This window comes from Prionailurus viverrinus, chromosome B1, assembly GCF_022837055.1.
Source record: "Prionailurus viverrinus isolate Anna chromosome B1, UM_Priviv_1.0, whole genome shotgun sequence".
NCBI lineage: Eukaryota > Metazoa > Chordata > Mammalia > Carnivora > Felidae > Prionailurus > Prionailurus viverrinus.
In genome coordinates this window covers 648,823-672,708 of record NC_062564.1, presented here as the reverse complement: position 1 = coordinate 672,708, position 23,886 = coordinate 648,823, and the positions used below count along the sequence as shown (strand labels likewise).

The following is a 23,886-nucleotide window of genomic DNA, read 5'->3' as shown; positions in this document are numbered from 1 at the left end:
CGTTCCACTTCCCCATGTCCACTGACAAACGGCCAGCACAGGTGCCCCGTGGGGGGTTGCTGCCCTGGAAGGAGGAGGGCCCACGGGAGAGGAGGGAAGGCAGGCGGGGAGAGCTGGTTCGGGGGCGGGCATGACGGTACAGATACATTTTGAAACATGAAAACAGAGAAAGAAGCATTTCTGGCCGCAAACAAGAGGTGCGGGCCGTGATAGGAGAGGTGGTGCTGGCGGACGAGGCGGCCCGTAACCCGCCGGGGCCTTTCTGCAGCAGGTGGGTGGAGACCACCGGCCGTCTGCGTCTGCGGAGAGGAGGCAGGCCCGCCAGCGGGGGGTGTCCTTCCCAGAAGCCCCGAGAAGGACGTGGGCGGCGCCAGGTCAGAGGTGCGCGGGCTGTGCTGTTGGGAGGGGCCGCGGGTGCTCGGTGGGGGGACACTCCCTCCGTCTGTTGCTCTCCTTTGTGGTCCCGCGGGGGACGGGTGCGGGGAGGGCGACGTTGGCAGGACACTGACTTGCTGCCAGATGCGACTGACCCGGCCCCACGACCTCCAGCAACTCCCCAAGTGCAACCCCCACCAACGAGAAAACTTCCACGAGGTAAAAGCAACGTGGCCCCACTCGCTACTCGTGTCTTAAGTAGAAGTTTGGGAAGTAACGACCACGATCCCGCACGGGCACTGGCCGCCGCCTCGGATTCCGGGGCGATGCCGAGCTGTTTCACACGTGCAAACCCAACCACGTGCTGCCACTTAAAGCACGACTGTGCGTGTCACGCTCCTTCAGGTAAGACTTCTGAAAGCCCGAGGGGAGCTCCAGGTTTATGGTGAAAGATGGCTTCCTTATTGTCAGTGTCTGCTCCCCGCTATCTTAGCGGCTTCCCTCGGTTTGCTCCGCGAGGCTGAAGAACATGTGGCGTTTCGTGGTGTTTTCACGTGGACACCTCGCCTGCTGCTCTCCTGGGAGGGAGCGGAGAGGCCGTCTGCAGGGCGGGGTGTGGGCGAGCGGCGTGGACGCCCGTCTGCGAGCTGGTGGCCTGCTCGCGCCCTTGACGGCTGGGCCCCAGATGCCTCCCCCGCCACGTTAGGACTGCTGCATCCTCCCTGTTTGCCCCACACTTGCCAACGGAAACCTGGGGCGCCCCTCCACAAAGCCGAGCCCCGGGGCCAGCTGGCGGCCCCCCTTCTCCTTGGAGTCACCCCAGGTGGTGGCCGCACCGCCTTCCTGGCGTCGTCCTCCCTCTGCTCGGAGCACATCCTGCAGCGTCGGAGGAAGGGCTGGGGTGAGGCCTCCAGACACCCGCTTGTGTGACCCTGTCCCTCATCCCCAGACCCGCTGTCCAGATGCACATTGTCCTCTGGCTCCCCGAGTTCCCACATGTTGTGAGTGAAGACGACGTGGCACCTGTCACCTGGGTCCCCACATTCACGGGGCTGTGTGCCTCTGAGCTTGTGGCTGGCCGTTCTGGAACCTGGGTGTGGTTTCTGTGAGGTCCCCTCTGACTTCTAAGTTCTCTCTGTATTTCCCCCATGGCAGGTGCTGGACTGTCCGGTGAATTCTGTTTCTTTTGTCTTTTCTCTCAAATTCTTCACGTATGTGTTTTTATGTCCAGGACGTGTAAGCATTTCTTACGTCCAATGCTTGTGCTGAGTCGTTGATTCCTGCTGGACCTTAACTCCCAGAGGTCTGCGAATGCAGTTTCGTTCTCTCCATTTGGTGAGACAGCTGCCGTTTCTGAGAACATTCTGGGTTTGTTTCTGCCCTCTGTGGACTCTGCCTCCTCCAGGTGTCTGGGTTCTGACTCGTGTTTGGACCTGTCCGGACCTCTGTCCTTTGTCCTTTGTCCTTTCACACGGACTTTCCCAGCTCCTGCCAGGGCCCCTGCAAGCCTCAGCGGGCTCCCCAGTGGGGGCAGGCTGGTGGGGAGGCCACTTAGGACCAGGGTCTGTCCCCATTGGTCTCCCCATGTGACAGCGTCCCTCGGCCGAGGACCGGCCCCCTGTATGCTGTCCCAAGTGTGTCACACGCATCCCCTTGGTTCAGGAGGTGGTATTGCCCATGCGCCCCCGACGCTTTCCATCCTTAGTTCCTTTTCAATGACGGCTTTCACTGTTGTTCCTTTTTCACGGTTTCCCAAATTCACCTGGTTTACGGAAGTCCCGTGTTTCCTGCCAGACGCTTTCTTCACCTTTGTCACGTTCTTGGCTCACCGTGGACACTTAAGGCCAAGGCAGCGAGAGCCACTTGCAGGGCCTGGGGACTCACTTACCAGCGGCCCTTCCCACGGAGTGATCCAGGTGACCTGATGCCCTTGTTGGAGACAATGTGAACGTTTGGGATCTTCCCTCCGGGCTGGTTCTTCTCTGGCCCCACCTCAGGGGGGTCTCGGCACTCAGCAGGTGCCGCCCCTCACCCCACCCGCGGCCCCTGGGGTCTCTGGGTTTCTGCCAGGGGCCCAGACTGACCTGGCTGCAGGGGCCGAGGGGCATCTCTGCACCCTCGTCAGGAAGCTCTTGTCTTCGTGCTGCCCCTTAACCTGTTTGTGCCCGCCCTTCCTGACCCAGGTCGCTCCACCCTCCACCCTGTCCTCGGGCAGGATAATCTGTCCTTCCCCCAAATCAGAGACTCGGCACCTAAAACGTGGGAGCAAAAAAGACTTGAGAGACAGTTTGGTCCCATGGCCTTTAATGCAGACCCCACCCCGAAACTTGCCAGCGACCCCACGTTGGTGCGATGTGAGCCCCGTCCCGAGACGGAGGACAGATGTGAAGAACGAAAAGGTGAGGGAGACGGGCCGTGCTGGCTGGGTCTGGAGGGGGAGGGACCCCTGCCAAGATGCGTGTCTCGGGAAGACGGGCAGAGAGGGCAGGGGAAGCAGGAGAGCATGATGGCTAGTTTTCATTGGTGCCGTAAATATAATTTCCTCCTCAGATCTTGGGAGCGGATTCGGAAGAGCTTTACTTGGCCCTTCGTCTACGGGCCCTTCTCTTGTTACTGTTACTGTGTCCTCAGGGCTTACTCCTGCGCGCTCACAGACAGCCCGTAAACTCCCACTGGTTGCGTCTCAGGGCCTGGCGGGTGTAGCCCCTGCTCCTCTGACCCCCTCCGGACAGGGCCGCCTGCTGTGGTGACGGCCACGCTCCGTTCCCCATGGCCTCTCACGCCGGCTCACACCGAGCAATCCCATCCCGCGACAGGTGAGGGGAGGCGCACGATAAAACGCACTCGGCTACTCGGGTCAAAATACTGGGGATGCGGCAGAGACGCCTCACTTAGTATCTGGAACATGCTCTCCCCTCCGATGGAGATACAGCACAGAGAGGGCATGCGTAACTCTCATTTACAGCAAGATGTAAAAATTGCCAAGACCATCTTGTGTGTTTTCTCTCTCCCCTTTTGTGATCTAAATAAATCAAGCTGTGGGAACGCAGCAGGCCAGGCTTGTGGCACACTGATGGCTCCCCCAGGGACAGCTCATCGGTCCCGTTGTTCTGTGCATGGAGGTGGCCAAGGGTCTTTTCCAGCACGAGGGGTCCAGGACTCACGGAACACTCAGCTCTTGGACGGGGGTCGGTTCCTAGCAGTTGTGGGACTGGAGTCCCTGGCTCGTCACCAGCTGTCCCCCAGGGCCACTCTGCTCCTTGAGGACACCTGTGTCCTGTGTCACATGCCCCCCACCGCTAGAGCCAGCAACGTATGCATCGTCCTCCTCATGCCCTTGGCCTCTGACCTCCCTTCTGCCCCCACCTGGGGACCCTCTGCTCTCAGGCTCCTGTGAGACCAAGCCCACCTGGACCATCTCCCTGCCACCATGTAACCACGGAGCACCACAGAGGGCACAGGGGACATCCTGACTCCCTCTTGTCACCGAAGCCATTACCATCCCTGAGCAGAGGAACAAGAGGGGAAGTGTGACTGCCCACAGCACGGAAGCTGCCATGCTCTCCGAGGACGGGCAGGGACCGGGGCCCTGACCTTGCCTCCTGCCTTGCTGAACCCTGGAAATGCCGTCCTCGGGTCGGCCCCCTTGCAGTAACCATAATGAGGGAAGGACACGAGGCAAGGACAGGAGGGGGCAGGAGTGAGCAGCGCCCCCACCGCGGGTTTTATGCTGCCGTGAACACCAGCGTCTCTGTCCTCCATTGCTTCGGTGCGTCAGTGGCTCGTGAAGTGCCTGGTTGTTTCAATTGCATACCACGCTGCCTCACCAAATCATCCTATCGCTTGAGGCACTTTTTCAGCTGGTTCTTCCAGACTCTCCAGATTAGGAAAAGAAAATCGTCCTGGTTTTGTTATTGCCATTTTTGGTGGTAAAATGCACAGAACATAAAAGGTATGATTAGTGGCATTTCGTACATTCACTACACCGTGCACACGTCACCCCATCTACTTCCAGGACTCTCGTGGCCCCGAGAGGAAGCCCTGAACCCATGAATCAGTGTCTCCCCGTCCCCAGCCCCTGGTAACCAGCAGTCTGCTCTCTGTCTCTGTGGCTCTGCCTGCTCCGCACGCTCCATAAAGTGGAATATTACGTGTCCTCCGTGTCCGGCTTCTCTCCCCTCTCATCATATGTGTAAGGTTCCTCTGTGTGGAAGTCATACCTTGTTCCTTCTGGGGTGAAACAATATTGCGCTGAATGTTGTACTGCCTTCTGTGTGTCCTGTCATCAGCTGATGGACATTTAGGTTGTCTCCACCCTCTGACTATTGCAAACAGTGTGGTCGTGAATGTCCATGTGCAAGTTTCTCTGAACGCCAGTTCTCAGTTCTCTGGGGAATGCACCCCAAAGTGGAATTTGGGGCCACCTGGCAGTGGTACATTCACTCACTGAGGGGTCATCCAAACTTTCCCACGGCGGGAGCTCATGTTTCCACCGGCAGCGGACGAGCATCCCTGGTTTGCCACGGCCTCGCCAACGCTTGTTACTTGCCTTTCTCAGAGAGCGAAGCCGCCATACTGGGTTTGGGGCAGAATCTGGTGTGGTCTGGATCCATGCGTCCCTGACGCCGAGTGATGCTGAGCAAATGTTCACATAATTGTTGGCCACCTGAGTGTCCTCTTTGGAGAGATGTCTATTCAGATTGTTTACTTGGGTTGTTTGTCCTTTTGCTGTTGAGTAGTAAGAACTTTCATGTCTTCCAGATCCTAGACATAGTCTGTCAGATACGTAGTTTGCAAGCATTTTCTCTGATTCTGTAGGTTGTCTGTCCTTTCACCACTCTGGTTCTGCCCTTTAATGCACTGAGTGTTTTATTTCAGTGAGGTCTAATTCATCTACTGTTTGTTGTTGTTTGTGTTGGGATGTCACATCTAAGACCTTTACCAAATCCAAGGTCATGAAGATTTAGTCCTGTGTTTTCTTCTAAGAGTTTTATGGCTTTAGCTCTTTAGTTTTTGACTCATTTTTAAAATTTGATTTATTTAGAGAGAGTGAGCACAAGTGGGGGAGGGACAGAGAGAGGGAGAGAGAGAGAGGAGACAGAATCCCAAGCAGACTCCACACTGTCAGCAAAGAACCTGATGCATGACTCGATCTCCAGAATTGTGAGATCATGACCTGAGCCAAAGTCAAGGGTTGGATGCTTAACCGACTGAGCTCCCAGGTGCCCCGAGAAAACTTCTGTTTATAAAGAGAATTTCCATTCATATAGGTTGTCACCTGCCTTACCCTGGACTCAGGACAACCCTTCTCGATGGGGAGACTCCAGCTGAAATCTGCCTGACAAACCCAGCTGAACACCCTTGTTCTCCTGCTGTTCTTGGTCACCTTCCCATAGCTGCCTCGGTTTCCTTTGTTTTGGCCCAAGGTGGTGCGTAAGCCCACGCTGTGATGACTGCTCTGGGTTACTCATCATGTGCGTGTGCAACATGCGTGTTAACAGACTTCTTTTTTTCTTGCTAATCTGTCTCTTGCCAGCCTGACTTAAGGGTCCTCAGAAGGCAAGTTGAGTAGAGGGAAACGACCTTTTTTCTGTGACTGAGATCTACGCACCGCATAGCGGTGCACGTGCCCCGTGGTGCATGCCGTGTGCAAGCTGCCCAGCTCCCGGCATCGGGGTGCGAGCAGGTTGGTGCCAGGGATCCTGCTCATGCCGGCATTGCTGCGTGATTGCTCATTGCTCCCCACACAGGAGGGGGGGTCGGTCTTTGAAAACCCTAGTGAAACAAATCTGTCTTATTTGCAAAGTACTATATCTTATGTGAATGAAAGTAGCTTTAAAAATTAAATCCCTGGGCGCCTGGGTGGCTCTGTCAGTTAAGCGGCCAACTTCAGCTCAGGTCATGATCTCACAGTTGGTGGGTTCGAGCTCCACGTCGGGCTCTGTGCTGACAGCTTGGAGCCTGGAGCCTGCTTCAGAGTCTGTGTCTCCCTCTCTCTCTGCCCCTCCCCTGCTCCCTCTGTCTCTCTCTGTCTCTCTCTCTCTCAAAAATAAATAAACATTTAAAAAATGGAATAAGATAAAAATCGAATCCCAGAGTATCGAGACTAAGGAGAGTATCTGCACTTCTCAGGGTCCCTCCCAGACTTGAGCGCGCGTGCAGAGCCATCACCTAGAGACTCTGGAGTTGCCGTAGGAAATCTTAGATGTTTCTCTGTCCCTGTTCACGGGCTTATTCCAGGCCTTTAGCATAGCACGTAATATAAGCCGGGCACTTAATGCCAACTGAACAGTCTGCCGGTCCAGGTAGGGTAAAATGATGGGGCCAAAGGGACAGATTTTCGAGATGAGTGAGATCCACGGGCGTCGGACATTGTGATGCCTGTGTGCTGTGAGAAGAAGCGGATTGCGGGAGAGGAGGGAGAAAACCCTGTGTCAAGAGGAAGTGTGCAGTGCTCCCGTCAACCTCCCTCCCTTCCTGAGTGAGGAGGGGATCTGCTCAGAAGGTCCTCCATGCCCCAAATTGCCTACAGAACAGGTCACAGTCCAGTGAAATTAGAGAAAAGGAGAACCGGGTAGAAGAAGATAGGATTGAAAATAGGTGTGTGTGGCCTTCCCAGAGGAGATGGCAAGGCCATTCGTCAGGGGCGGGGCTCAAGGAGAGAGGGAGCATTCGTGGAGTGTGTCGGGTGCGGGGGAGGTGGGTGGAAGAAATGGTAGCACAGAAGACTCGTCTGCGGTGGGCAGCGTGAGTTAGCAACAGAGAGAACCACCACTGGGTACGGTCCTCCCACGCAATGGTGGCCGCGGCCCTGGAAGATGCCGGCGGGCCGGGGCCTGGCAGAAGGAGAGGTGTCACAGGAGCGTGGGGGTGCAGGAGCCCACGGGCAATCAGTGGGGCACGGACTTTGAAGGAAAACCTGACACGGGACCTCGTACGTGGCACCTCAGTCGTGGAGGCGGGAGCCCAGGACGTGACTCCACTGGGGACGGCTTGCACACTCACAGCGCTCACACACTCACAGTGCTGGCACACTCACAGCGCCCAGGGCATCCACACATTGTATAGGGACAGCTTGCACACTCACAGCGCCTGGCCGTCCGCACGTCCTGTGGGAGAGCGGAAGACTGAGGTCGGGAGGAGCAGCCGGGGGCTCTGTTCCATGTTTTCCCGACCTCAGATGTGCTTCCACTCAGGAAAAGATCCTGAGACCTCACTGGACCAGACCTTAAACCCAAATTCTGTTCCCCTTAATCCTCATCACCTTTAATTCGTGTAGTTGTGACCTAGTGATAAACTTATTTTTAATAAAGTTGTAAAGTTGAAAAAAAAACGTGTCGTTAGGTTTTGGTGGGGAGTTTCCAGGCAACGGTTTTTTTCTCTCATCCTTGAGGCTTCCTGTCCCCTCCCAGCCACCACCAGAGCCATCTAAGCTGCCAGCAGTTCCCCACAGTGGCTTTCTGGGGACACTCCAGCTTACAGCCAGCCGTGGCACTGAGCAGGACCGCTCTTGCTGCCCCGGGCAGCCTGTGGTACCCGTGAGGCAGCAGGACGCACCTGCCACCAGCAAGGTGACAGACACCTGCCTCCATGTCCTGGGCTGGCCTCATGTGTGACCCCTCCCTCTGAGTGCAGAAGGTCCAATAACTGGTGTGGAAACAGCCGGGATGCACCGCGGGAGGACCGGCGGGGGCTGCTGACTCAGAGTCTGCTGTCCCAGGGCCGTCAGCCGGCTCACCTGCCTCTGGCAGAAGGTCACGGGCAGGCACAGGAGCGGGGCCTCCACCGGGGGGAAGGGGGAGGAAGGTCCGTGTCCTGACGGAGGCTGTGGGCACTGTGAAGTCGGGCCTGGGCAGGCCTGGAGCGTCGTCCTCAGAACTGGTTTGGGGAACGTGTTTGGCTTTCTGTGGTTGGTCCTAAGAGGGAAGTGGGGACAAAATCGGGGAAGCTGTCAGTTATTGATTAAGTTCTGGCTGTGGGGACAGCTGTCCCAGCATGATTGTTGGGCTTCCTGGATGGGTTGCTAGAGACAGAGGTCTGACTTCCTAGAGACACGTCTGGCTTCAGCAGGCTGGGCCCGCAGGGCTGGTGACCTCCGAGGACAGGGCTGGGCCCCCAGGGCTGGTGACATCTGAGGACAGGCTGGGTCCCCAGGGCTGGTGACCTCTGAGGACAGGGCTGGGCCCTCAGGGCTGGTGACCTCTGAAGACAGGACTGGGCCCCCAGGGCTGGTGACCTCTGAGGATGGGTATGGGCCCCTAGGGTTGGTGACCTCTGAGGATGGGCTGGGCCCCCAGGGCTGGTGACCTCTGAGGACAGGCTGGGCCCTCAGGGCTGGTGACCTCTGAGGATGGGCTGGGCCCCCAGGGCTGGTGACTTCTGAGGACGGAATGGGCCCCCAGGGCTGGTGACCTCTGAGGACAGGGCTGGGCCCTCAGGGCTGGTGACCTCTGAGGATGGGCTGGGCCCCCAGGGCTGGTGACCTCTGAGGATGGGCTGGGCCCCCAGGACTGGTGACCTCTGAAGACAGGACTGGGCCCCCAGGGCTGGTGACCTCTGAGGACAGGCTGGGCCCTCAGGGCTGGTGACCTCTGAGGATGGGCTGGGCCCCAGGGCTGGTGACCTCTGAGGACAGGGCTGGGCCCCCAGGGCTGGTGACCTCTGAGGACAGGGCAAGGACCCCAGGGCTGGTGACCTCTGAGGATGGGCTGGGCCCCCAGGCTGGTGACCTCTGAGGACAGGGCTGGGCCCCCAGGGCTGGTGACCTCTGAGGACGGGCCGGGCTCCCAGGGCTGGTGACCTCTGAGGATAGGCTGGGCCCCCAGGGCTGGTGACCTTGAAAGATGGGCTGGGCCTCTGGGCTGTGACCTCTGAGGACAGGACTGGGCCCCCAGGGCTGGTGACCTCTGAGGACAGGCTGGGCCCCCAGGGCTGGTGACCTCTGAGGACAGGGCTGGGCCCTCAGGGCTGGTGACCTGTGAGGATGGGCTGGGTCCCCTGAGCTGGTCACCTTGGAGGATGGGCTGGACCCCCAGGGCTGGTGACCTCTGAGGACAGGGCTGGGTGACCTCTAAGAATAGTCTGGGCCCTCAGGGCTCGTGACCTCAGAGGATGGGCTTGGCCCCCAGCTGATGAGGTCATCCAAAACTGGGTTCTCCTCTTGGTGGATGTCCAGCCAAAGAGAATAGGAAAAGGAGGGTTTTACTTGCAACCAGTAAAGGGGAACCCGGGGATCTTTCCAGAAGCAGCATCCCCCCAACAACAGACCTGGGGAAGCTATAAGTTAAGGGGCACACATACCTGCGGAGAGGCTTGCTCAATGGGGAGTTCAGCACCGAACTGGGCCAGAAGTCATTCTAAGGCGACTGCGTCCAGGTCAAAGTCAAGAGCCACTGCTGGTGGGGGATCTGGCTACTCAGAGGGGGTTAGATCTAGATCCTGCAGAGATCAGCAAGCTATGTGAGAGGCCAGTTGGCCCTTCTGAATACGGTTAGGTGTCTCCTGGCCTCATGGTGGCTGTTTGTTCTTAGACTTTCACAAGATGTCCAGGGGCCTGAAATGACTTTTGTTGTGTTAGGAAAGCTGTATCTATCTTTTTCCGGGGATCCCCCCAACTCTTTCTGCCTACGGTGACGGTGGGGGATGGACTGGCCCCCCAGGGCTAACTGGGGGCGGGGGGATTCTCCCCAGCCCCCAAGGGCTGCGCAGTTCTACTTCCTGTTCTCTTCCATGGTTGCCCGCCAGCCCCATGAGGTAAACTTTGTGGCCAGGGGGCCTCGAATCCGCAAAAGGACGTGCATGTGACCATGACGGTGCTGGAGGGAAAATGAAAATCAGGCCTGTTTGGAGTTCGTCGCATCCCAAACACTGCCTTTGTGAATGAGAAATTCACCCACAGGTTTATAAAGTAAGCACAATTGCCTTACAGACCAAACAGCCCTCTTCCTGTGCTCTGCAGGGAAGGCATTCCAGGAGTTTTTGCTGAGCGGTGGTGGAGGTGGGAGAGGGGGCGGGGGTCCAAGCAAACCTCAATCTCCAGAGCTTTGCACTTCAGTGCTGTCTGAGGGTCCACATTCCGTGTCCTTCTAGAGAGGTATCTTGTTTATGGGTAAGCCAAAGCATTTCTGAATGAAAAAAAGTAATGTTTTCACACCAAATTAGCCATTCAAATGGTAATTTGAAAACCTCCCCAAAATTTGACCATGGATTTTTTTTACTCACTCTGAGGCTACAAGTGTGTTTTCTGAAGGCTCAGAACTCGCTGTGTGATGGGGTCACTCGACCTAATGTGACAGATAACGAGGGAGACACACAGGCGGGCAGGTGTCCCCAAGGAGGTGGGTGGCAGCTGGCAGGAGTGAGGAGGTGGAGGGCAGGGCCATCAGCGACCTCAGACCAGCTCGCCTGGCTTCAGTCCGGAAGGGTGAGATCCTGTCTCCATTGAAGGAAATGTAATTATTACCAAAGTCTTTGATGCCTGGATTCCCCAGACAAATAACCGTAGGGGGGAGGCGAGTGGGGGGGCGTTAGAGAGAGGAAGTCATTTTGTGTTCAGATGGAAATCCTGCCTGGGAACAAGATCCAGGGCCGGGGTCCCCTCTGGCTAGACAGAGTCCTTGTCCTAGACCCTCCGGGACACAAGCCTCTCAGACGCGAAGCGTGTTTCCAAGCTCTGAGAAATAGCTTGTTTAGAGACAAGAACAGAGATTTAGGGAAGGCAATCAGGCCCAGTGGTCTTTCTAGAACAGGAACACAGCAAAGATGAATGTATTAAGGGCTAATAGTCCACCGCTGTCTGCTGCCCCGGCGAAAGCTGTGTTTATTTTCAAATGGGGACTTCCGCGCCACACCCAGATGCTTCTCTTTTATCTCAATAGGTAAACTGGGCCTCTGAGAGGTCAAATATTGTTTTTCACTTCCTTTCCTCATGTGAAAATCAAGAACTCTTACTAACATGTCTACGTTGTAAAGCCCTGGTTGTACTTTGAGACACGGATCTTCTGCCAACCACGGTCAGTAAACGGTCGTGACAAAAATGACTTCTGGTTTTCCTCCTTCTTGGGCCATGGATCCCGTCACAGAAGAATAATAATAATAAATTATTTTTTTATTTACTTTTTTCTAATTTTTTTTAATGTCGATTTTTGAGAGAGAGAGAGAGAGAGAGAGAGAGAGCATGAGTAGGGGAGGGGCAGAAAGAGAGGGAGACCCAGAATCTGAAGCAGGCTTCAGGCTCCGAGCTGTCAGCACAGAGCCCAACACACGGCTTGAACCCACGAGCCGTGAGATCATGACCTGAGCTGAAGTTGGACACTTAACCATCTGAGCCACCCAGGTGCCGCATTAGTTTTTTTTATTTTTATTTTTTTTAATGTATTTATTTTGAGAGAGAGAGAGAGAGAGTGGGGGAGGGCCAGAGAGGGGGGAGGGGCTGAGAGAGAGAGATTGGGAGGGAGAATGCCAAGCCAACTCCAAGCTGACACAGCACAGAGCCCGATGTAGGGCTCAAACCCATAAACCGTGAGACCATGACCCGCGCGGAAATGGAGAGTTGGACACTTAACCAACTTTCGCCGTAATTCCTGCCTATTTAAAAATTTTTTTTCAACGTTTTTTTATTTATTTTTGGGACAGAGAGAGACAGAGCATGAATGGGGGAGGGGCAGAGAGAGAGGGAGACACAGAATCGGAAACAGGCTCCAGGCTCCGAGCCATCAGCCCAGAGCCTGACGCGGGACTCGAACTCACGGACCGCAAGATCGTGACCTGGCTGAAGTCGGACGCTTAACCGACTGCGCCACCCAGGCGCCCCAGTTCCTGCCTATTTTAAAATCTGTGGGCACCCAGCGGGCACCCATTTGAAACCGTGGTTTTCGCTGCACTCATCATGTGGAATTACGGGCTCATCTATCTAGCCGGGTCAGCGCTAGGGACGTGTCTGCTCTGAAGATGCCCCTATAACTGGCCTGTCCTTCCCTTCAGGTGGACCTTGATGTGGTTTAACCTCAGGACTGAATTAATTACAAAATGCACCGGGCAAATACGTGCAGAACCAAGAGACAGGGAGACAGACGGAGGGAGAGACACGGAGGGAAAGACACAGGGAGTGACAGGGAGGGAGAGACAGAGGAAGAGACAGGGAGAGACAGGGAGAGAGAAACAGAGGAAGAGACAGGGAGGGAGAGACACAGGGAGAAAGAGGGAGAGACAGGGAAGGAGAGACCGGGAGAGAGACAGGGAGAGAGAGATAGAGGGAGAGACAGGGAGGGAGAGACAGGGACAGACGGAGAGGGGAGGCAGGGAGGGAGGGCTGCTGAGGTAGGGTCAGTCACCCACTAGTAAGATGCTCCTGAGTAAGGAGCCCCCTCCTGGAAGGGGTCTGCATGGCCTTGGCCAAGGGGCCCACGTGCCGCCCGATGTGGGCAGAAGGTGATCAACAGGAGCTCCTGGCTCTGGAAGAAGGAAGGACACACAAGGGCCCAGCTCAAGTCTGCCTGTTGGGGGTGAGAAGGGGGCTGGGAACCCCTGGACCCAGGGGGCCCTGAGGTGGGGGTCTGTGCAGATGCAGGGGCCACGGGGGAGGGATCGGAGCAGGCAGGGCCTGGGTGGGGGGTGGCATTATGGTTTAAAACCGCAGCGCCCTGTAGGTGGTGCATCTCAAGTGCCGAGTCGCTGGGCATGATTGCTGAGCCATTGCAGATTGGATAATTGCAAAAGTCTCGTGACTCTGTGCTTTTCACTATTTACCAATTGTGAACGTGTGTTATTCTTGTAAGCAGAAAAGATACATATTTTTTAAAAAGTATTGAATATTTTCACATGAGTATAACAAATATATTGCTGTTAAATTGAATGAGAAGGAACAGGCAAATTGTGTAAGAAGACTTTTAAAAATACAGTTTAGGGGCGCCTGGTGGCTCAGTCCGTTTAGCGACTGACTCCTGGTTTCCGTTCAGGTCAGGATCTCATGGTTTGTGGGATCGAGCCCCATGTCGGGCTCTGTGCTGACAGGCAGAGCCTGCTTGAGAGTCTCTCTCTCTCCCTCTCTCTGCCCCTCCCCCCATAAATAAATGAACAAATAACACAGTTATAAAGAGAAGAACAAACCAAGGAAGAGAAGGCAAAGAGGGGAAGGAAAAGGAGAGCGTGGCACCGTGAAAGGTCCAGGCTCAGGTGTGTCCAGGCCGTGAGTGTCCCCCACCGCGAACACCTCCCTCCCTGGGACTGTGGGCCCAGGGCTTTCTGAGCCGACCTCCCCCCGCCACCCGGTCAGTGCTTCACTCCTCTGGTTTTGGAGTTTGCACAGGGGGGAGGGGGGGAGGCAGCAGTCCTCTGTCGAAGGCTGTAATTGCTGTCCTGCTGTTTTTCTTCTTTAAAAAATGTTTTTTACATTTAACATCTTTAAAAAGGGACAGATCCGATGGTGAGTTGGGATTTACTCAAGGGTCAACGAAAGCTAATTATTCCCTCAAGTTCTTTGCTGGAGACCATCGGGTCTACCTGGTTCTCCTGCATAGGGCCTCGTGAGCACAGGGTAGACGGGCGGGTTTCCTGTACTTCCAGTGTGTGTGTGTGTGTGTGTGTGTGTGTGTGCGCGCACATGCACCAGTGCATGTGTGTGATGTGTGTGCGTGTGTGAGCCGAAATGGGCAGCTGGCCCTGTGTGCTGACACCCTGCCAGTGAGCTGGGCACCCAGCTGCCCCAAGACCGGACACTCCCCCAGCCTGCCCCCAGGGGAGTCCTTACGGAAAGTTAACTGAAGGACTTCAGGACACAGCACCCCAAAGTTCACGCTTGGGTCTATTGATTACTTTGAGCAGCGGACGATGGAGAACCAGCAGGTGCCTGGAGGGGCTTTCTGTGAATGCTCCCCATCTGCCTGCACACAGACCCCCCCGGCTCCCCCCCCCCCCCCAAGGAAGCACTTGGTACCAATCCCGTCCCTGGAGTCTGACCCACTGGGAGGATGGACGCTTGTCACAGGCCCCACCCCACACTGTTACACATGGCCACACCTCCCAAATGCCCCTCCAATGGCCCACATCCCCTGCAGTCATTACTCTGCCCGGGAGAAGGGGCAGGGGCCTCAGAACAGCAGTGTTCCCCGTTCAGGAACTCACACACATGATCTCCTGTTGTGTGTGTTTCTTGGGTCCAGCTCTGGAACCCAGGAGGGCAGAGGGGGGGACCCTGGAACCCAGGAAGGCACAGGTGGGGGGGCTTCCTCCCCTACAACCCCCCGAGACCCTGAGACCCCCCAGGGAACTGGCCAGCTGCAACTCTAACCCCTTCCCCTTAGGCAGCCTGGCCAGCATCGGTGTACTGGCTCAGGAGCAGGCGTTACTGCCCTGGTAGCGACAGTGGGCCGCTCTCCGTCCTCCAGGTGTCATCCCCCCAGCCCTCCCACCCCCTGCGGCCTTCCTGCTGGAGCAACCCCGAGGCCCCTGATGCAGAAGTAGCTTCCCCGGGGTTCCAGTGGCCCACTGGCAGGGGTCCGCGGGGACGGGTATCCGTGGGGACAGGGGTCAGGGGACGGGGTCCGTGGGGACAGGGGTCCGTGGAGACAGGGGTCAGGGGACGGGGGTCCCTGGGGACGTGGATCCGCGGGGACGGGGGTCCATGGGGACGGGGGTCTGTGGGGACGGGGGTCCGCGGGGACAGGGGGCGGGCATGGGGTCCAGGGCGCGGGGGTCCACAGGGACAGGCCATGGGGACAGGTCTGTGGGGACAGGGGTCCGTAGGGACGGGAGTCCGCGGGGACGGGGGTCAGGGGTCAATGGGGAGGGGGGTCCGTGGGGACAGGTGTCCATGGGGACAGGTCCACGGGGGACGGCCCGTGGCTGAGGTGGTCCCAGCTCCATCTCTGGGTCATCCTCCTCTGGGCTTGGCTGCGGGCCTTCAGGGAGACTGTCTGCACTTCTCTGCACTAACTACGCCCCAGGCACGACTTGAAGGTCCCCGAGGTGCCACATGATAATACACCTGTCACAGCTCAGGCCTTACTTACCTGTGAGGGCGGGCCAGGCACAGAGAGGTGACGTGACTCAACGTCACAGAGGAGCAGCTGGGGAAGCCGTCCCTGGGTCGGCCGCTTGGGTTCGCCTCTGCTATCCTGTCCCTGATAACAGGTTCTTTAAAAATGATGTTTAGGGAGCCCTGTGGGGGCTCTGTCAGTTAAGCATCCGACTCTTGGTTTCTGCTCAGGTCACGATCTCACAGTTCATGAGCTCAAGCCCTGCTAGGGTCTGTGCTGACTGGGCAGAGGCTGCCTGGGTTTCTCTCTCTGTCTCTCTCCTTTCTCCACACCCCTCCTCAAAACAAATAAACATTGAAAAATGCATATTTATGAGTTTCTGTTTCCATATTTCAAAAACGTATAGATATAACTATTTAAAGATAGAAAGCCTTTTAAAATGACTGTAATTGAAAAAGGAATAAATACCGCCCTTGTTAACCAAGACACGGGAATGACTCAGACGAGACATCAGATACAAACTGCTTTAAAAATGAAGGGTGGGTGGAGGGTGAGGGTGCTTCGTGGCCTTCTTGCCGCTGTCTTGGATGATTGCACTCTTACGACCCCCTCGGGAGAAGTGGGGACTAAAAGGTGCTGGCCTTGGGTCTGGTGACGGTGGAGGGGCACTGGGTGGTTGGCTGACCCTCCAAGGTGGCCCTCAGTCAGGGACCAGCCTGCAGGGAGGGGCTCGGAGGCAGGGTGGGGCTCACTGTTTCTGTGCCTTCACACTTAGTTTCAGGGTGTGAGGGGTGACTGCTGTTCTAACAAAGGCCGTGTCCCCACCCTTGGCACCTCTGTTTAAGAAAGATTATTCTGACATGAGGGCTAACGGTGGAAAGGGGCTCCATCTGGCGACCGGTGGGTGGGGCCCTGTGGGTGGGGTGTGCACCCCAGAGCAGGTGGGGCGTGGAGGGACACCACTACGAGGAAGCATCAGGGGCTGGGGGTTCTTCCAGACAGGTTTCATGCTGAAGGCGGGCCAGGCGATCGGACTCACCTGGGGGGCGGTGAGGAGCCTAGTCAGACACGGAGCTGGGGGCTCCCTGAGACTGGGCGACACAGGCCCCACAGGGCCGGCACTAAAGGTCGGACAGTGAGGGTCAGGGCCCTGGAGGAGCCTCCCTGGAGTTTGGTCAAGGGTAGCATTTCTGTCGCCTCACACAGGGCTTGTTAAGTGACCGAGTTCTGACTCAGGTCGCAGAAGCAGGTGTTTTGCCATTTGTGTTGACCCAGAGCCCGCACCTGAGACCCAGAAACTGTGTTCCTGGGGGCTTTACAAGCGAGTGGGAGGTAGAGGAATCATGCTCAGGCTACAGATGGAAATCCAAGGCTCAGAGAGGGTAAGTAACTCTCCCAAAGCCTCACAGCAAATGCACGTCGCATCTCGATGCGTCAGCAAGCCTTCCAGATTCCTCTTTCCTCCTCGGTTTCTTTCCTGTGAGGTGTTCCCATTCCTACCCCACAGCGAATGTAGTGCAAATGATGAGATGGCAAAATTTGCCAAGGGATTTTTAATCTGAAAAACAGAACAGTACCAGAACAGAAAACACATTTCACATGAATATGTACATGACTATTTATAATATATATGGTAAACATTATGTTTCATTGCAGGAATGTGAGTCTTTATGTATCACTATGTATGTGTTTGGATGCAGTCGCTGAGGTTATTGTAGGGTTTTTTTATGTGAAAAATAGGAAATAAATTAGAACAAATCAATTATTTGAGTTTGTTGTAAATTCCCTGTCTGTTGCAATGTGTGAACTGTTTATAGTTCACAAAGTAGATTTCTTTTTTTATTTTTTAAATTTTTTAAATGCTTATTTATATTTGAGAGAGGGAGAGAGCACGAGCAGAGGAGGGGCAGAGAGAGGGGAGACACAGAATCCGAAGGGCTCCAGGCTCTGAGCTGTCAGCACAGAGCCTGATGTGGGGCTTGAACTCACGAACCGTGAGATCATGACCTGAGCCGAGGTCAGACGCTTAACCGACTGAGCTACCCAGGCCCCCCTCACAAAGTAGATTTCTTAAAAAAGCAAAAGAGCAAATACTTTTTGAACACCTTGCATACATAATTCATAGCAGATATATAACACACGAGGCCCATACACGGTGTGTGACATATACAAATCTATGGTAACAACTTCTATAACTATATAAACCAAAGTGGAGTTTCCTCACTCTGCCCCCAGGCTTACTCCCCACGCATGATGAGCATGCATTTTGGTGAAACTCTCCCAGGTCTTGTTTTTTCTGAGTAGAGCTAGATTTCTAATCCAGGGCAATGGGCTTCAAATGCTGTGTTCCTTCCATTAAATGAGATAATGTGTATAAAATACAACCGCATGCCTCGTGTGCAGTAAGCACTCAGTAAATAGTAGCTGCGGTTTCCAGCATTATTTCTATCTGTGCTGTTGAGCTGAGAGAATGAGTGGATCGATTCGCGAATATTTATTTGGCCCACAGTTTGTTCTTGGCACTGTGCTAGGAATGCACACGTGTGAGGGGTACCTGAGAAGCTCCGGAGAAGGTGTGATGGGTATAGAACGTTGTGTGGCTCTGTACCCACAGTGAAGGATCTGGAGCTCAGGCCGTTGGACACGGCCTCTGTGGCTCCCAGGCCGTGTGAGGAGTGAGTCCCAGACAGGAAACGCAGCTCACCTCCCTGGGAACTGTGGTCTCCAAGTCGGGAGGCAGGGGGGAGGCATGCACGCTCTCCTGAGGCAGTTGCTTTAGTTTTCAAGTAATTTTGCTAGAAAGTTCTATGTGGTACCATAGGCCATACTTTCATTTGAAATTAATTTTGCCAGGGTAAAATCTAGGTTGAGCCTTCAGGCAGAGATGGCAGGCTCGACCTTTAATAAGTAAAAAGTGTTTCTCCACTAGTGAATTTTCAGGGGCTCTAGCAGCCAGCAAGGGCAATTCAGGCTAAAGTAGCTTCCTCCGAAGGGCGGTGGGGCTCATGGAAGGTTTTTTAACCATGTCTTTCTGGACACAGAAACAAATTCTTATGTGTAAGGTTGTCTTTGTGACACCGAATCGTGTGCAGTGCACCACGTGTGAAGTTTAATTGCATGAGTTGATTTTATAAAAATCATAAATGAGTGACTAAGTGATGGCAGGTCAGAGGCCTAGAGCACGTGGGGAGTGCTTCTCAGATTTCCAGAGGCCAGGGGCACCTGGGGGCTCAGTCAGTTAGGCGTCAGACTCTCGATTTGGCTCAGGTCATGATCTCTTGGTTTTGTGGGTTTGAGCCCCACATTGGGCTCTGTGCTGACAATGTGGAGCCTGCTTGGGGATTCTCTCTCTCTCTCTCTCTCTCTCTCTACTCCTCCCTTGCTCACACTGTCTCTGTCTCTCTCAAAAATAGATAAATAAAACTTTTTTAAAAGTATATAAAAAAAAAGAATTCCAGAACCCTGAAGCCCCAAACAGGCTTCTCTCTCTTCCCGCCTGCATCAGGCACATGCTGGGGCTGCTGCGTTTCACCTCCTCCGGTCCTAGATGTCCTTCCCTGCCATGCTCTCCTAGAAATGACACGAATGCTGTTTAAAATAAACTGGAATTTAGCATTTTTTATTTAGTAAGTCTGGCCTTCTTTTCCAGACTGTCCTGGATTCGCAGGGGGTTACAGCGTAACTTAGAGTGAAGATTTTCAAAGCAAAGAAATGTGGCTATATCGCGGAAAGGAAGCCCCTGCTCTGAGCACAGGCCCCTCTTGCATGAATAAAAGGATCTGGGTTATTTGTTGAAGTGTTCTGACTTGGTTTTCCACGTTTTGTTTGTAGTGTCCTTGAAAGGACTGTGTTTGGATCCTGGCTTTGTTTTGTAACCTCTGCTTTGTGGTGTTTGACTTTTATCAGTGTTTGTGCTTGGAGTGTGTTTATTTTGACAGGACCCCATGGGACCTGGGGTATAGACTCGCAGTGTGTTCACAGTTCATACCATAAGCATTGCCACATTGTCTATGCATATTGCACTCTTCAGCCTTTCCAGTCCAAAGGCCGAGCTGGTTGGACCTGGCTGGAAGAAGCGTGTGTGTGTGTGTGTGTGTGTGTGTGTGTAAAATCCTAACATTCTTATTTAGTCAAGGAAGCAAGAGTTCCTAAATTTAATACCTACTGGTTATTCTGTACTGTTCTGTTGTTTTATATGATTGAAATATTTGCGTGTGGTGGGTCCAGAGATCTTTTGGGGTGGGTTTGGGTAGGTGCGAGTCTGTGTGTGTGACTATTTATCTCATGAACCTTGAGACTTATGGAGGGTGTGAGGATTTCTGGGTTACCAGATGGTCTTGCTTTCCAGGTACCTGGCGGCTATTTAAAATTTGGCTTATGCTGCTCAGCAACAGGGCCCCTTCAACACTAACCCTAACCCTTACCCCAACCCTAACATTAAACCTAACTCTTACCCCAACCCTACACCTAACCCTAACACTAAACCTACCTCAACCCTAACACTAACCCTTACACAACCCTGACCCTTACCCCAACACTGACACTGATGTTAACCATGACCCTGACCCTAATCCTAACCCTAAACCCTAATCGTTATCCCAACCCTGACCCTGACCCAACCCCAACCATAACCCTGGCCCTGACCCTTACCCCAACCCTGACCCCAACCCTAACCCTTACCCCAAACCTGACCCTGACCCTAACCCCAACCCTAATCCTAACCCTTACCCCGACCCTGACCCTAACCCTGACCCTGACCCTGACCCTAACCACTAACCCTGACCCTAACCCTAACCCTGACCCTACCCTAACCACTAACCCCACAGGGGCCAGCATGCCTGTCTCCAGTGGGTCTGTTCTTAGGGCTCCTGCAGACCTTCCCCAAAGACAGATTCAGACCCTCTTTTCATTTAAAAGAATGCTGCGAATCACTTCCGAAAGAGCCAAAAGATGCCCTTGATTATATTATTATTTTTAGAGTAGTAAAGTTACAAAGCTTAAGATAGTGTTTACGGTTCTGGATTCCTTTTATGAAATATATTTGTAAATTATTCAAGTAATATATGAATGTATATTTAGTGTGAAAACACGCTGGGTAGGAGGGTATGCATATTAATATTTTATTTATTTATTTATTTACTTATTTATTTATTTTTACTTAGGCTCCACACCCAGTGTGGAGCCCAACACAGCACTTGAACTCATGACCTTGAGATCAAGACCTGAGCTGAGACCAAGAGGTAGTGCTTAACCAACTGAGCCACCTAGGTGCCCCATTAAACTTTTGATAGCTATTAGCAAATAGATCAAACTTGCCTACTAAAATTTTGTACTGCCACTGCTGCCAGCAGCCCATGAGGGTTTCCCTACACTGTTCCCAACACTACATATGTCTTTATAAATGTTTGTTACACCCACTTTGATGGGTGGGTATCTTTTTAATTAAGTTTTTAATTTTAATTCCAGTATAATTAACATAGTGTTGTTAGTTTCAGGCATATAATATTGAAATTGAATAATTCTGTACATTACTCAGTGCTCATCACGACAGGTGCATCCCTTGTCCGCATCACCTGTCTCCCCATCCCCACCCACCTGCTCTCTGGTGAGCAGCAGTGTGTTCTCTGGAGTTAAGAATCTGTTTCTTGGTTTCTCTTTTCTTTGTTTTGTTTCTTAAATTCCACATATGAGTGAGATCATAAGGTAACTGTCTTTCTCTGATGACTTATTTAGCATCATACTCTCTAGCTCGTTGACAGCTGGACATCTCAATTTGCACTTCTGTGATTGCAATGGAGTTGAGTATATTTTATTGTTTGACTCTTTCCAGAGACAGGAAATAAAAGTCATTTTGTACTCTTAGATGTGTGAAGTGTCTCTCCGATTTCTGACTTTATGGGAGGGGCAAGGACTCCTCAGCTTCAAATGGGTCCTCTGACTCTCCAGGTTGGGGTCCAGGCGGGGGGGTTCTGTCACACTCCTTATGACTGTGACTGTGACCTATCTTAGCTTAGAAAAAGTGTTACTTTTTAGACTGTCAAGATGCCTGTAAAAGTACCTTCAGGTGGTTGTCTGTAACCTGCACCCTGTCTGGCACATCCACACCTCTTGTTTGTCAATAGTCAGGAAACCCTGAAAATCATTGACACATTCTTTTGCCCCAGAACTGCAGCACTGACTAGTCAGGCTTCGTGAACGCGAGGGGCCAGTGTGGACGCAGGTCAGCTGAGGCCCAGAGCGCTGCTCCAAGGCCTGTGCGGGTTCCAAAGTGGCTAGGGGCTGTTTGACTCTGACCAGGCTACTAGACGTCTAGCTGACTCTGCTGCCTTTTTCCGGACCTCTCCCAGCACGGATCCCTCTAAAGCCGCCCCCCTCCTGTACCCTCCTGCGCCTGCACACAGCGGTCTGCTTCAGTTGGCTCTCAGACCCGGCTAGCCTGGCCGCGCGCACCTGCGGCCGCGCGCACCTGCCGGAGCCAGAATGGGGTGGGTGCGGGGGCAGGCAGGTCACTCGAGCCGCCGGGTGGGCCTGCGCGCGTGCCGAATCCTGGGCGCGGCCGCGCCCCGGGGCACCTGTGACCCCGGGCTCCTAAGTCGACAGCAGTCGCCCCGGGGCCGAGTCCTCCCGCAGGGGTCACTGCAGCGCGCACGCCGCCTTTCCTTTTGGGGGCGGAAGCCCGGCGGGCAGAGGGCAGTGGGCATGCGCACTGCGCCCGCCCCGCGTCCGGCGGCCGTTGCCTTGGTGACCGCAGGCCGGCCGCCGGGGCCCCGCCCCCGCGCCGCCGCCCGGCGGACCTGGCCGCGCCCCACGGCCGGGGTGAGGGGTCTGACTGGGTTGGGGTTCCGGGGACTAGGGAGTGGGCTCGGGGTGAAGGGGAGGCCCGGAGTGGGGGGTCCTAGGGTAAGGGGGTCAACTCGGGGTGAGGGGTCGGCCCGGGGTGGGAGACGGGGTAGGGGTGAGGAGTGCGGGCTGTGAGGGGGGCCGAGATCAGGGGTGCGGGGAGGGGTGAGGAGGCCAGCCTGGGGTGGGGGACGGTCTGGCCAGGGGTGAGGGGGCCGGGGTGAAGGGGTCCCGGGTTGAGGGAGGACCCGGGTTGAGAAGGGACCGTGAGGGCTGGGGGTAGCCGGGATGAAACAGGGTGGTGAGGGGTCCCCGAAGTAAGAATGTCAACCCGGGGTGGGGGTGGGGGGTCGGACCAGGGTGGGAGTTAAGCGGGAGCGGTCCCAGATGAGTGGGGGCCAGGAGGAATGACCCCGGGATGAAGCTGGTCGTTTTGGGGGCGCCCGAGGTGAAGACCTCCGGGGGGACGTAGGCTGCGAGGGGCGGGGTCTTGCGGAGGGCGCGGGGAGGGGGCGGGACCCTCGCTGGACTGAGGGGGAGCTAGGTCCTGGGGGTCTGAGCCCGGCCCCCGGGGGCGGGGCCCTCGGCCGGGGTGGGGGCGGTGACCTCCGGTTGGGGGGCTTTAAGGAGGGGTTGGAGGCCGGCGGGGGTAGGCGGGTAGCGGCCTGGTCCGGGGTGGGGGCGCCTGGTTGGGTGCGGGGAGCCCGGTGTCCAGTGGACCTGGGCCTGGCCCCGGGTGGGGGCGGGGGCTCAGGCGGCCCTGGGAGGGACGGGTCCCCGCGGGGTGGGCCGGGCCCCGCCGCCCGGCCCCGCCCTGCCCCACTCGCCGCGTACCGGTCGTGCAGGAGCCGCAGCCCGAACGTCCGCGCGCTGCGGGCCGGCCGACGAGGGGCGCGCGTCGACGCACGCACCGCGGAGCCGCCTCGGAGCATGTGGAAGCTGAGCCGGAGCCGGGTGCTGCTGGACGAGCCCCCCGAAGACGAGGACGGCCTGCAAGGGGGGCCGCCGCCCGCCGCCGCCTCCGCGGCCTCCGCGCAGGTAGGGGAGGAGGCGGGGCGGGGGGGGGGAGGCGGCGCGCGCGCGAGGCCGGAGCCGTGCGGAGGGAGAGGCGTGCGGCCCGTTCGGATCCGGGGCTCGTCTGGGGGCCCCGGTGCTGTGGTGCTCGCCGCCCGCCCACCCCCACCCCAGGGCAACACCCGGGCGGGAGGGCGCGGGGCGCGCACACCCCGGAGCACCCCGGTCCCGGCGCGCTGGCCTTCCTGCAGAGTGGAGGCTGCCGTCGCCGCGCTGGGCGGTGGGGGGCGGTGGGGGCCTGCCCCGGGGTCGCGGCGAAGTGGGTATTTCCTTCTCTTCAACCTTTGCCTGCCTGGAGGAAGAGGGCAGGTGTCCTTCATGCAGAAGATCGAAAGCCGCTGGCCTTACGAGTTCGGAGATATGCTTGGAATGTTTAGAATTTTTTAATTAAAAGGATCCCAGGTGGGGTCTGTGTGTGTGACACATGTGTTCCCCTCCCCCCCCCCCCCCCTTTCCAGTGCATAGTTCTCTTCCTTGTCTCATGAAATTTAGGTCAGAAATTCAGCTTTTTTTTTGTTTTAATGACGTAGTCCTAAAATCTTTTTTTTTTTTTTTTGTTAAATGTTTGGAAACTCCTGCTGCTGTTAAAGCTGTTGTGGAAGTTCACGACGATCTGTATCTG

The 23,886-nt window shown here is 55.5% G+C and overlaps 1 protein-coding gene across 2 annotated transcripts in view; it reads left to right on the top strand.

The window, feature by feature from the left end:
- Window positions 1-22,127: 22,127 nt before the first annotated feature.
- The window catches only part of TDRP (testis development related protein), a 40,348-nt gene continuing 38,589 nt past the window's right edge, over window positions 22,128-23,886 (top strand). Inside the window, exons 1-2 of one of the 2 annotated variants that reach the window (XM_047855282.1) lie at window positions 22,128-22,166; window positions 23,036-23,228. In XM_047855282.1, coding sequence (XP_047711238.1) covers window positions 23,121-23,228 — 108 coding nt within the window. In that variant the 5' untranslated portion in view covers window positions 22,128-22,166; window positions 23,036-23,120. Of the gene's footprint in view, window positions 22,167-22,619; window positions 22,639-23,035; window positions 23,229-23,886 lie in introns of those variants that run through there. The other variant, XM_047855283.1, reaches the window with a different exon arrangement.